This window comes from Chlorocebus sabaeus, chromosome X (assembly GCF_047675955.1).
Source record: "Chlorocebus sabaeus isolate Y175 chromosome X, mChlSab1.0.hap1, whole genome shotgun sequence".
Taxonomy (NCBI): Eukaryota; Metazoa; Chordata; class Mammalia; order Primates; family Cercopithecidae; genus Chlorocebus; species Chlorocebus sabaeus.
In genome coordinates, this window is record NC_132933.1 from 75,576,997 (window position 1) to 75,590,940 (window position 13,944).

Sequence of the window (13,944 nt, forward strand, 5' to 3'; positions counted from 1 at the left end):
CTTTCAAGGTTTGCACATAGAGATATACATCTTTTTTTCAGATTATTATTTATTTTATTTTTCTATAAGTTATTGGGGTACAGGTGGTATTTGGTTACATGAGTAGGTTCTTTAGCAGTGATTTGTGAGATCCTGGTACATCTATCACCTGAGCAGTATATACTACACCATATATGTTGTCTTTTATCCCTCGCCCTCCTCCCAATCTTACCCCCAAGTCCCCAAAGTCCATTGTGTCATTCTTATGCCTTTGTGTCCTCATAGCCTAGCTTCCACATATCAGTGAGAACATTTGATGTTTGCTTTTCCATTGCTGAGTTACTTCACTTAGAATAATAGTCCCAAGTCTCATCCAGGTAATTGCAAATGCTGTTAATTTATTCCTTTTTATGGCTGAGTAGTATTCCATCGTATATGTATGCCACAATTTCTTTATCCACTCATTGATTGATGGGCATTTGGGCTGGTTCCACAATTTTGCAATTGTGAATTGTGCTGCTATAAACATGCATGTGCAAGTATCTTTTTCGAATAATGACTTCTTTTCCTCTGGGTAGATTCCCAGTAGTGGGATTGCTGGATCAAATGGTAGTTCTACTTTTAGTTCTTTAAGGAATCTCCACACTGTTTTCCATAGTGGCTGTACTAGTTTACATTCCCACCAGCAGTGTAGAAGTGTTCCTGATCGCTGCATCCACACCAACATCTATTGTTTTTCGATTATGGCCATTCTTGCAGGAGTAAGGTGGTATCACATTGTGGTTTTGATTTGCATTTCCCTGATCATTAGTAATGTTGAGCATTTTTTCATATGTTTGTTGACTATTTGTATATTTTCTTTTGAGAATTGTCTATTCATGTTCTTAGCCCACTTTGTGATGGGATTGTTTGTTTTTTTCTTACTGATTTGTTTGAGATCGTTGTAGATTCTGGATATTAGTCCTTTGTCAGATGTATAGATGGTGAAGATTTTCTCCCACTTGGTGGGTTGTCTGTTTACTCTGCTGACTGTTCCTTTTGCCATGCAAAAGCTCTTTAGTTTAATTAGGTCCCAGCTATTTATGTTTGTTTTTATTGCATTTGCTTTTGGGTTCTTGATCAGGAAATCCTTGCCTAAGCCAATGTCTAGAAGGGTTTTTCTAATGCTATCTTCTAGAATTTTAATAGTTTCAGGTCTTAGGTTTAAGTCCTTAATCCATCATGAGGTGATTTTTGTATAAGGTGAGAGACAAGGATGCAGTTTAATTCTCCTACATGTGGGTAGCCAATTATCCCAGCACCATTTGTTGAAAAGGGTGGCTTTTTCCCCACTTTGTTTTTCTTTGCTTTGTCGAAGATTAGTTAGCTGTAAGTATTTGGGTTTATTTCTAGGTTCTCTATTCTGTTCCATTGGCCTGTGTGCCTATTTTGGTGACTGTGGCCTTTCAGAATAGTTTGAAATCAGGTAGTGTGAAGCCTCCAGATTTGTTTTTTGTTTTTTGTTTTTGTTTTTGTTTTTTTTTGCTTAGTCTTGCTTTGGCTATGCGGGTTCTTTTTTGGTTCCATATGAATTTTAGAATTGTTTTTTCTGACTCTGTGAAGAATGATGGTGGTATTTTGATGGTGATTGCATTGAATTTGTAGATCGCTTTTGGCAATATGGTCATTTTCACAATATTGATTCTACCCATTCATGAGCATGGGACGTGTTTCCATTTGTTTGTGTCGTCTGTGATTTCTTTCAGCAGTGTTTTGTAGTTTTCCTTGTAGAGGTGTTTTGAATCCTTTGTTAGGTATATTCCTATCTTATTTATTTATGTATATATGTATGTATGTATGTATGTATGTATGCATGCAGCTATTGTAAAAGGGGTTGAGTTCTTGATTTGATTCTCTAGTTGGTTGCTGTTGGTGTATATAAGAGCTACTGATATGTGTACATTAATCTTGTATCCGGAAACTTTGCTGAATTCTTTTATCAGTTCTAAGAGCTTTGTGGAGGAGTCCTTAGGGTTTTCAAGGTAAATGATTATATCATCAACGAACAGTGACGGTTTGACTTCCTCTTTACTGATTTGGATTCCGTTTATTGCTCTGGCTGGGACTTCCAGTACTATCTTGAAGAGGAGTGGTGAGGGTAGGCATCCTTGTCTTGTTTCTGTTCTCAGAGGGAATGCTTTCAGCTTTTCCCCATTCAGTATTATGTTGGCTGTGGGTTTGTCATAGATGGCTTTTATTACATTAAGATGTGTCCCTTGTATGTCGATTTTGCTGAGGGTTTTAATCATATAGGGATGCTGCATTTTGTCGAGTGCTTTATCTGCATCTATTGAGATGATCATGTGATTTTTTGTTTTTAATTCTGTTTATGTGGTGTATCACATTTATTTACTTGGATATGTTAAACCATCCCTGCATCCCTGATACGAAACCCACTTGATCATGATGGATTATCTTTTTGGTATGTTGTTGGATTCAGCTAGCTAATATTTTTGTTAAGGATTTTAGCATCTATGTTCATCGAGGATTTTGGTCTGTAGTTTTCTTTTTTGGTTGTGATCTTTCCTGGTTTTGCTATTAGGGTGATACTGGCTTCATAGAATGAATTAGGGAGGGTTACTTCTTTCTCTATCTTATGGGATAGTGTCAAAAGGATTGGTACCAATGTTTTGACTGTCTGGTAGAGTTCTACTGTGACTTGGTCTTGTCCTGGACTTTTTTTTTTTGAGACAGAGTTCACTCTTGTTGCCCAGACTGGAGTGCAATGGCACGATCTCGGCTCACCGCAACCTCCGCCTCCCGGGTTCAAGCACTTCTCTTGCCTCAGCCTCCCGAGTAGCTGGGATTACAGGCATGCAACACCACGCCTAGCTAATTTTGTATTTTTACTGGAGACAGGTTTTCTCCATGTTGGTCAGGCTGGTCTCGAACTCCCGACCTCAGGTGATCCACCCACCTTGGTCTCCCAAAGTGCTGGGATTACATGCCGGAGCCACCGCGCCCGACCTGGACTTCTTTTTATTGGTAATTTTTAAATTGCCATTCCAATCTCGCTGCTTGTTACTGGTCTGTTCAGGGTATCTAATTCTTCCTGATTTAAGCTAGGAGGGTTGTATTTTTTCCTGGAATTTATCCATCTCTTGTAGGTTTTCTAGTTTATGTGCGTAAAGGTGTTCATAATAGTCTTGAATGATCTTTTGTATTTCAGTAGTGTCAGTTGTAATATCTCCTGTTTCGTTTCTCAGTGACTTTATTTGGCTTTTCTGTCTTCTTTTCTTGGTTAATCTTGCTAATGGTATATCAATTTTATTTATCTTTTCAAGGAACTAGCTTTTTGTTTCGTTTATTTTTTGTATTGTTTTGTTTTGTTTTGTTTTGTTTCCATTTCATTTAGTACTGCTCTGGTCTTGGTTATTTCCTTTCTTCTGCTGAATTTGGGTTTGGTTTGTTTTTGTTTCTCTAGTTCCTAGTGACCTTACATGGTCTGTTTGTGCTCTTTTGGACTTTTTGAGGTAGGCATTCAGGGCTATGAACTTTCCTCTTAGCAGTGCCTTAGCTGTATCCCAGAGGTTTTGATAGGTTGTGTCATTATTGTATTCGGGTCGAAGAATTTTTTAAATTTCTATCTTAATTTTGTTTTTGACCCACTGCTCATTCCGGAGCAGGTTATTTTCCATGTGTTTGCGTGGTTTTGAAGGTTCCTTTTGGAGTTTATTTCCAGTTTTATTCCACTGTGACCTGAGAGAATGTTTGATATAATTTCAGTTTTCTTAAATTTATTGAGGCTCGTTTTGTGGCCTATCATATGGTCTGTCTTGGAGAAATTTCCATGGGCTCTTGGATAGACTGTGTATTCTGCAGTTGTTGGATGAAATGTTCAGTATATATCTGTTAAGTCCATTTGTTCCAGGTTATAGTTTAAATCCTTTGTTTCTTTGTTGACTTTCAGTCTTGATGACCTGTCTAGTGCTGTCAGTGGAGTACTGAAACCTTCCCCTGATTATTGTGTTGCTTTTTATCTGATTTCTTAGGCCTATTAGTAATTGTTTTGTAAATTTGGGAGGTCCAGTGTTAGTTGCATCTATGTTTAGGATTGTGATCTTTTCCTGTTGGACCAGGCCTTTTGCCATTATATAATATCCCTCTTTGTCTCTTTTAATCACTGTTGCTTTAAAGTTTGTTTCGTCTGATATAAGAATAGCTACCCCTGCTCGCTTTTGGTGTCCATTTTCATTAAATTCCCACCCCTTTACTTTAAGTTTATGTGAGTCCTTATGTGTTAGGTGAGTCTCCTGAAGACAGCAGATAGTTGTTTGGTGAGTTCTTATGCATTTTGGATTATTTATTTATTTATTTATTATTATTAATATTTTTTGAGACAGAGTCTTGTTCTGTCACCAGGCTGGAGTGCAGTGGCGATCGTGGCTCACTGCAACCTCCGACTCCCGGGTTCAGGCGATTCTCTTGCCTCAGCCTCCCGAGTAGCTGGGATTACAGGTGCGTGCCACCACACCCAGCTAATTTTTGTATTTTTAGTAGAGACAGAGTTTCACCATGTTGGTCAGGATGGTCTCGATCTCCTGACCTCGCAATCCACCGCCCAAAGTGCTGGGATTACAGGCATGAGCCACCGCACCCGGCGGTTCTGTATCTTTTAAGTGGAGCATTTAGGCCATTTACATTCCATGTTAGTATGGAAATGTGAGCTACCATTGCATTCATTATGCGCCTTGTTGCCTGCATACTTTGGGTTTTTCATTTTGTTTTTTCGTTTGGTTTTTTAACTTGTATTTTTGTTTTATAGGTCCTGTGTGATTTATACTTTAAAGAGGTTCTGTTTTGATGTGTTTCCAGCATTTGTTTCAGGATTTTGAGCTCCTTTTAGCAGTTCTTGTAGTGGTGGCTTGGTAATGGCAAATGCTCTCATTTGTTTGTCTGAAAATGACTGTATCTTTCCTTGATATATGATGCTTAGTTTTGCTGGATACAAAATTCTCAACTAATAATTGTTTTGTTTGAAGTGGATGAAAATAGGACCCCAATCCCTTCTAGCTTGCAGGGGTTTCTGCTGAGAAATATGCTATTAATCTGATAGGTTTTCCTTTATAGGTTACCTGGTGCCTCTGTCTCATAGCTCTTAAGATTCTTTCCTTCGCCTTAACTTTGGATAACCTGATGACAGTGTGCCTAGGCGAAGATATTTTTGCGATGAATTTCTCACGTGTTCTTTGCGTTTCTTGTATATGCATGTCTAGGTCTCTAGCAAGGCCAGGGAAGTTTTCCTTGATTATTCCCCCAAATATATTTTCCAAGTTTTTAGAATTGTCTTCTTCCTCAGGAGCACTGATTATTCTTAGGTTTGGTTGTTTAACATAATTCCAGACTTCTTAGAGGCTTTGTTTGTATTTTCTTATTCTTTTTTCTTTGTCTTTGTTGGATTGGGTTAATTTGAAGACCTTGTCTTCGAGCTCTGAATTTCTTTCTTCTACTTGATCAGTTCTATTGCTGAGATTTTCCAGAGCATTTTGCATTTCTAAAAGTGTGTCCAATGTTTCCTGAATTTTTGATTGTTTTTTCTTTATGCTATCTGTTTCCTTGAATATTTCTCCCTTCACTTCTTGTATCATGTTTTGGATTTCCTTGCATTGGGCTTTGCCTTTCTCTGGTCCCTCCCTGATTAGCTTAATAACTAATGTCCTGAATTCTTTTTCAGGTAAATCAGGGCTTTCTTCTTGGTTTGGATCCATTGCTGGTGAACTAGTGTGTTTTTTGGGGGATGTTGACGAGCCTTGTTTTGTCATATGACTAGGGTTGGTTTTCTGGTTCCTTCCCATTTGGGTAGGCTCTGTCAGAGGGAAGGTCTAGGGCTGAAGCCTGTTGTTCAGATTGTTTTGTCCCACAGGGTGTTCCCTAGATGTAGTACTTTCCCCCTTTTCCTGTGGATATGGCTTCCAGTGATTGTTGTCTCTCTTCTGGGTCTAGCCACCCATCGAGTCCACCCGACTCCAGGCTGGTACTGGGGTTTGTCTGCACAGTGTCCTGTAATGTGAACCGTATATGGGTCTGTCAGCCATGGATACTAGCGCCTGAACTGGTGGAGGTGACGCAGGATGCAATGGACTCCATGCCGGTCCTTGGCTTTGCTGGTTTAATGCTCTGTTTTTGTGCTGGTTGGCCTCCGGCCAGGAGGTGGCGCTTTCCAGAATGCATCAGCTATAGTAGTGTGGGTGGTGGGCGGAGCCCTAGAACTCCAAAGAGTATTTGTTCTTTGTTTTCTGCTACCAGGGTAGTTAGGGAAGGACCATCAGGTGGGGGCGGGGGTAGGCGTGTCTGAGCTCAGCCTCTTCTTGGGTGGGTCTTGCTGTGGCTGCTGTGGGGGATGGGGTGAGATTCCCAGGCCACTGGAGTTGTGTACCTAGAAGGATTATGGTTGCCTCTGCTGAGTCATGCAGTTTGTCAGGGAAGTGGGGGGAAAGCCAGCAGTCACAGGCCTCACCCAGCTCCCAAGCAAACTGAAAGGCTGGTCTGTCTCACTCCCACCGTGCACCTCTCCCCCCCCCCGCCCCGCCCCACCACCCAAACAGCCCAGATTGTGTTTCCTGGGGGAGGGCGAGTCTGCCTTGAAAACTTGCCAGAGGCTTTCCACCTCCAAGCTGCAAAAGAAAGGGCTTTAGTTCATCCCCCACCTGTGAAGTCTGCAATCTGGATTTGCACCCTCCCCCGGAGTTCTGGCCGGGAGGCTTCTTGCCCCATTCAAATTGTTAAGAAGTTCAGCTACAGAAGTCCTTCTTCCTGTGGAGTTTTATCCCCTGCTCTGATGGCCACCCTCCTGATGGATCCCTGTGTTGCCAGGCAGGAATGGGCTGCTTGGGTATCCAGCGAGCTCCCAGTGCCTTTCTGCTACTTCCTCTACCCCTTTATTTCGCTTGACTTGGCTCTCTAACTTGACTCAACTCCAGGTAAAGTCGAGAATTTCTCCTGCAAACAAACCTTCAGCTTCGCCAGTGGGGGTGTGTCTACATCATTAATTTTAACTCTGTGACTTATTCCATTATCCCATGGTTTAAGCCCCATTTACCAGATCCCCTCTGAAAAATTTTTAGGTTGTTTTCAATTTTCCTCCATAACAAACCGTGCTACAGAGAACATTCTTTTGGTATCTTTGGGTGCCTGTGGAAGAATATCTTTGGGACCACTTCCTAGAAATTGAAATATGGGTCAAAGAGTTTGTACATTTTGCATTTTGATAGTTATTGTAAAATTGACTTCCAAAATGTTTGATACTAATTTAGACACCCACAGAGTGTATGAGAGTACCCATTTCAACGCATCCTCATGGATATGGAATATTAAGTGATAAAACCATTTAAATCACTTCTGTAAAAGGCATTATTTTCTCTGTAGAAAATATTTTCAGATTCAAAGTAAGGCATGCATAATTTTTAAATACAAAGCTAGAGATTTTAGTTTTACAAAATATTAGTAGTTTTGTTGTTTTTTTTTTTTTTTTTTTTTACTATTTGTGTAGCCCTAACTGCATACTGAATAACAGTTGTTATTATTTGGTCTGTCATACTGAAGCAGTTACTTTTGAAGTCATGTAAAAGTTACATTTTCTCTAATGCTTACCAGATGGGGGATAATTTGACAGCTGCTTTGTTGAAATCAACAATTAAGTAATATGTGTATATATGTTAACCAGCAAGCAAATTGAGTATGTATTATACCCTAGAAAAAATATATATCAGCTGGGCCTGGTGGCTTATGCCTGTAATCCTAGCACTTTGGGAGGCCACGGCGGGCAGATCACTTGAGGTCAGGAGTTCGAGACCAGCCTGACCAACATGGTGAAACCCCATCTTTACTAAAAAGACCAAAAAATTAGCCAGGCATGGTGGCAGGCACCTGTAATCCCAGCTACTCGATAGGCTAAGACAGGAGAATTACCTGAACCCGGAGGGTGGAGGTTGCAGTGACCCAAGATTGCGCCACTGTACTACAGCCTGGGCGACAGAGCGAGACACTATCTCAAATAAAAAAAAAAAAAAAAAAGGAAAAAATATATGTATCTGTTATTTTAACAAATAAGCCTTTCTAAAAGAGTCCACAAATGCTGTGGAACTTATTTGTTCAGTTACAAATGCATTCCATAGTAATAAAATATTGTTGCTTTTTTATATTGCAATCCCAAATATTTTCTGAGTTTAAGCTTTTAAGATCTTTTATAGCTAGAAAGCTGTTCTCCCTACCCTCTGTACCCATGTAACAATCAGTTTCACTTTCTTTTATCAGTTAAAATTTTTCCTCAGCAATGAATGTTATTTGAACTAAGTGGGAAATATTATATGGTCTATTGTGACATATATTATTCTTAAAAGTGTAAGTTTTGAAATTTGTCTTTTCAAGTATGTATACATTGCTCTTAGTCTTTGCTGATAGTTTAAGTTGATATACTAATGCTGAAATAGCTTTAAAGACTTTTCAATTTTAAAAGACATTTTAAAACATAAGCTGTATCTGTTAGGGGGAACTTTTTCCCTCTTGTTGTTTTTATTTTTGCTTATTTTTGTATACTCAGAGGACTTTGAGTACCATTTATAGTAGTACTTCAATGCTCTACCATTTGGATATAATTAGTATAATTAGTGTTGTATTAACCAGATACAGGAGCAGATAAAATATGTTTATACTTACAGTGATATCATTTTATCTTCCTTTAAGATCAGCACTTTAAAGGGATTGACTTTATTTACTTAAATGGATCACATTTTCAGTTTTATTGTTTATTAATTGTGTTATTTTTCTATATATTTTTGTAGGCCCTGATTTTGTTGTTTGTGATGAAGGCCACATTCTAAAAAATGAAGCATCTGCTGTTTCTAAAGCTATGAATTCTATACGATCAAGGAGGAGGATTATTTTAACAGGAACACCACTTCAAAATAACCTAATTGAGTGTGAGTTAATATCTCTGATTATGCAGTATAATATCGGTATTTCCTCGGATAATATGTTTGTAACTTTACCATTTGCCCTTTCTTCTACTTACTCTAGTATAATCCTAGACCATGATCTACATACGTTCATCTTAGTCTGCTGTGAAAGAATAACATACTTTTCAAATGAGATGTTTTATAAATATGAGTGGTAAAAGACAGTCAAGAGATACGCCATTGTGAATGTTCATATATAAATATGGAATGTGATTTATTGCAAGAGTATCAGAAGTCTTAATGATTGCTTTAAAAAGTACATAAGCATATATGATTACTCCAGATAACTTTAAGGAGATATTCCAGTTTTGGGGCATGTACTGTTAAGAAATCAAGAAGAAATGGGAACTGTGAACATTTCAGTAAAGTGGAGATGGGAGAAGGAGAGGTTTGCTGAATCCATGGCAGGACAGTTTGCTGAGGTTAAAGGTAGTTGATGTAAACCTAGGGAAGTAAGTTGTGAATTTCCCTCATTTTCATATGTCTGTGGTGACACTAAAGAAGGGAACATGAGATTATTCGGCAAGTAACAAATTGAAATTTCCTGTTGTAATCGCTCACTTTTTTTCCGACTGTAATGGCTTTTTGTTATTTTTCTCTGTGTTACATTCCTTTAGTGTATTTATGGTAACTTTTTGCTATTTTATCGTTTGCAATACTAGTCATTTCACTTTAGCCTATACTTTATGTTTGTTTTTATCTGTTCCAGTTTCCTCTTTTCTGTTCTATTACCCTATTTATAGAAATACTGTTTCATATTGTGGTCCTATATAGTATGGGACAAGTGATAGCTCTATTAATTTTTACAAAATGGGTTAGTCTTACAAAATACATTAGTAATTAATTTATTTTTAACTATTTGTGTAGCCCCAACTGAATACTGAATAACAGTTGTTATTATTTGATCTCTCAAATATTATTTGATTATTCTGGAAATGAATCAGTTAATATAAATTAACTTGCATAGTAGCTTATTACCTCCTTTTATTGTTTTGACTTAGTATCTCCTTTCTTCACAAGATAGCCTCACAGACCATAAATCATGGTTAGATTAATGGACCACTTGTTTTATACTTCATATCTCTTATAAAGAATAGTGAGCTTGAATAAAATGTCCTTAGGTATTTTTTAAAAACATTCATGTCTAGTATTTAGGGACGGTTTTTACTTCAGTTTTCTCTCTCGTTTTGGTAATTCACTTGTAGATCAGACTTATAACCATGTTTATTCTATACTTAGCTTGATATTCTTTTTTTGTAGCTTAATTCTAATGCATGTGTTTTTGACATGAACATTTCATTGGGGAATTTTTCTAAGTCTTTTCAACCATTGTTAATGTTGTTAATGAATAATGTCTTCTCTCTTAGATCATTGTATGGTTAATTTTATCAAGGAAAATTTACTTGGATCCATTAAGGAGTTCAGGAATAGATTTATAAATCCAATTCAAAATGGTCAGTGTGCAGATTCTACCATGGTAGATGTCAGAGTGATGAAAAAACGTGCTCACATTCTCTATGAGATGTTAGCTGGATGTGTTCAGGTACAGATATGTTCCATAGTAGTAAAATATTCTTACTTTTTTATATTACAATCCCGACATATTTTCTGAGCTTAAAGTTTAATAATTTTGTGTTTTCTTTCCCACTCTTTCAGTAGATAGTTTTACAGTTATATCTCCTTGTATTGTCTTCAAAAATTTCTGCTGCATTCAACTTTTAAAAAAAGTTCCGCTGAGAAGTTTAAAACATAGTTAATTCATTTGCCAAGTGTAAAGCCTCATATCTTATTATGTTAATGTTTAGATTTTTCATCCTTAAAATAGGGAGTTCCTTAAGAGGAACACAACTATTATGATGAAGTTCCTATGCTCACCCTAATTCTATAGTATAGTATTATAAATCTCACATTTTTGAAATGGTTATAGGAAAGGCCAGTACGAATTAAGAGAGGAGTCATTTTTAAAGTAATCCTGGAGAAACAGTTTTGTTGCTTTCAATTATATATAATAACCTGAACAGATTAGTGGTGTCGTTTACATACAGATTTTCAGTGAATCTATATTAATGAATGGATAAATATCTAGAGACTGAGCTGGCAGTTAATAGATCTCAAGATATGCACTTTCTCTGCAAACGTTAGGTACTAATGATAGCCTCAAAGATGTTTTAACAAATGAGACAGGCTATTCTTTTGGTTGGATATATAGTTTGCCCTCCATATTTGCGGGTTTTGTATCCATGGATTCAACCTACCATGGATCAAAAATATTTTAAAAAATAGATAAAATGGACAGAGGCTAGGTACAGTGGTGCACACCTGTAATTCCAGCACTTTAAGAGGCCAAGGTGGGAGGATCACTTGAGCCCAGGAGTTCAGGGCTGCAGTGAGCTAAGATCATGCCACTGCACTCCAGGCTGGATGGCAGAGCAAGACCCTGTCTCTAAAAAAAAGTTATAAAAAATTAGCCAGGCACGGTGGTGCATACCTGTAGTCTCAGTCTCTTGCGAGGCTGAGGCAGGAGCATTGCTTGAGCCCAGGAATTCAAGACTACAATGAGCTAAGATCATGCCACTGCACTTCAGCCTCAACAGAGTAAGACCCTGACTCTTAAAAAAAAAAGAAAGAAAATAATTAAAAGAATGAATGACTGTGTCTGTACTGAACATGTACAGACTTTTTTCTTGTCACGATTGCCTAAACAATAGAGTATAACAAGTATTACATAGTATTTGTATTGTATTGGGCATTATAAGTAATCTAGGGATGATTTAATGGGAGGATGTTTATAGGTTATATGCAAACACTACATTATTTATATAAGAGACTTGAGCTTTCATGGATTTTGATATCTGTGGAGGTGGGGGTGGGTTCTGGAACCAGTCTCCCATACATACTGAGGGATGACTGTACTTGCCATCATTATAAGGAGTAGTTGTTCCATTTGGTCAGATTGGCTACACGTGCTAGCAAGTACTCTTGTTTCTGTATTGCTGCTACTACCCAGGCAGCATTTTTCCTTCTGGTTTAAGTAGTAATTTCTATTTAGCACACTGGTGTTCTATTTTTCTATTCTTATAATAAAATGGTTTCAAGAGTGCTTGTAGATGGATTGCTTTCTTAATTGGGCAAATAGTCCCTCTAAAATTATATGTTATTGTTTGACGTATTAGCATATCCTTCTCAGAAGCCAACTCAGACTGCATTAGACTTTGATTCCTAGGTTTTACTATATGATTAAAGCAAGTCATTTTGCTAACACTACCTACTACATCCTCTCCACATCTTTTGTTATTTTTGTTTCTGTACAGAGAAGACTATTTCGAAAACCTAAATGCTCACTTGGCAATGTGACTGCTTCAATTTAAAACCTACCTGGTGTGTTGCAGTATCTTTTTACCAGTGTACCATATTGTATAGTCATATGAAATACATTGTGTAGAAAATTATGGGTTTAGAAACGGTAAATATATTTAAGAAAATGTTTTCTTATATGTTTAGTGCCTATTTATGTGTATATTTCAGTTATAAGCAATGAGAATTTGTAGTTCATTCCTGTTAAATATTTAGACTAATTTTCATTCTCTTTCTTGTTAATTACAGAGGAAAGATTATACAGCATTAACAAAATTCTTGCCTCCAAAACACGAATATGTGTTAGCTGTGAGAATGACTCCTATTCAGTGCAAGCTCTATCAGTACTACTTAGATCACTTAACAGGTAACCAATACACCTTGCTGATTTCATCTTCTCTATAAAGACATTCTTTTTCCAAAGATTATTCCAGTCATCTTACTATGTCTGTTCTTTTTCAGTTTTCCATTTGAATAAAATGGGTATACTTAAAAGCATAAAATATTTCTAATTAAAAAACACTGATGCTGTCAAAATTAAAATCAAGGAGCAAACTGATGAAAAAGATATACAGCACATATGAATAATGCCCTTAATTTGTAAAGAGCTTTTATTTCAGAAAAATTATGAATGTGAATAAATCCATAAAAGAAGATATACAAAATTCCAGAGTATTTTTTAAAAAGTATTCACCCACATTAATAATAAAAGGCATGTAAGTTAAATTCATGAGTTTGTTTCTCAGTTATTTAATTAACAAAGGTTGAAGGCAGAAAAGGTAACATGGAAGGCAAGGCATGTAGTATGCACTCCATGTTATTATGCACTCCATGTTATTATAAAAATGAACACAAATGCCTAAAATACAGCAAAATGCTAACAGAAGTTGTTTTCTGGGTGTTTTTGTTATGAAGACCTTCTAGTTTATTTCTTGTATTTTTCTATGCTTTAAAAAAATACAATGAGTAGTTATTGTTTTACCATCAATAAGCTTTTGCGTGTGTGTGTCTGTGTCCCTCTGTGCCTGAAGATGTCTGTCTTCACACAACAAAACCTTTGGACTGGAGTGAGATTTCTTACTTGTTGGTCACTTATTCTGGTACATTTCCCCAAATGATACTACATATTTAATTAGGAGATACAGGTTAGAGGGTGCTCTTTGGCCCATTGTGAATACAGTAATTGATCAAAAAAATAGAGGAGGATGGAAGTATGTACACACATATTAAAATGATACTTAATTATAGCTAAAGTGGTACTCTTTTTGTAATAGCAGTGTATCCTAGAGTGTAATATGATGATGGTTCTCAAGAAACCTTCTGCTGGGGAAAACAGTATTTGAATCTTAGTATTTTATGGAACTGCTTTTTTGCTCTTATAAAAACAATTTTTGTATTGACTTTTGGAAGAAAATCAGTTCCAATAAAGCACACATTTTCATTTGTATATCTATCAGAAGCTGGTGGATTTACTATACTATTCTTTTTTGAATAATAAAAATTGCAGGCATAATTAAATAACCAAATAGTTATCCCAATGAGAGAGTTGCTGTGTAGTTTAAGAGAGGGATGTTCAGATCTGTCTTTCATTAATCTCTGAGTGATAAGGAGTAATAAA

General features: G+C 36.9%; 1 protein-coding gene across 9 annotated transcripts in view; it reads left to right on the forward strand.

Annotated features, from left to right (window-relative positions):
• Window positions 1–13,944, forward strand: part of ATRX (ATRX chromatin remodeler) — a 300,487-nt gene that overhangs the window by 167,144 nt on the left and 119,399 nt on the right. For all 9 annotated transcript variants that reach the window (XR_005237641.2, XM_007992127.3, XM_007992126.3 and 6 more), the window contains 3 exons: window positions 8,799–8,936; window positions 10,340–10,515; window positions 12,576–12,693. Coding sequence is in view for 8 of the 9 variants with exons in the window: in XM_007992127.3 (XP_007990318.3) it covers window positions 8,799–8,936; window positions 10,340–10,515; window positions 12,576–12,693 (432 nt within the window). In the remaining variant the exon portion in view is untranslated. The remainder of the gene's footprint in view (window positions 1–8,798; window positions 8,937–10,339; window positions 10,516–12,575; window positions 12,694–13,944) is intronic.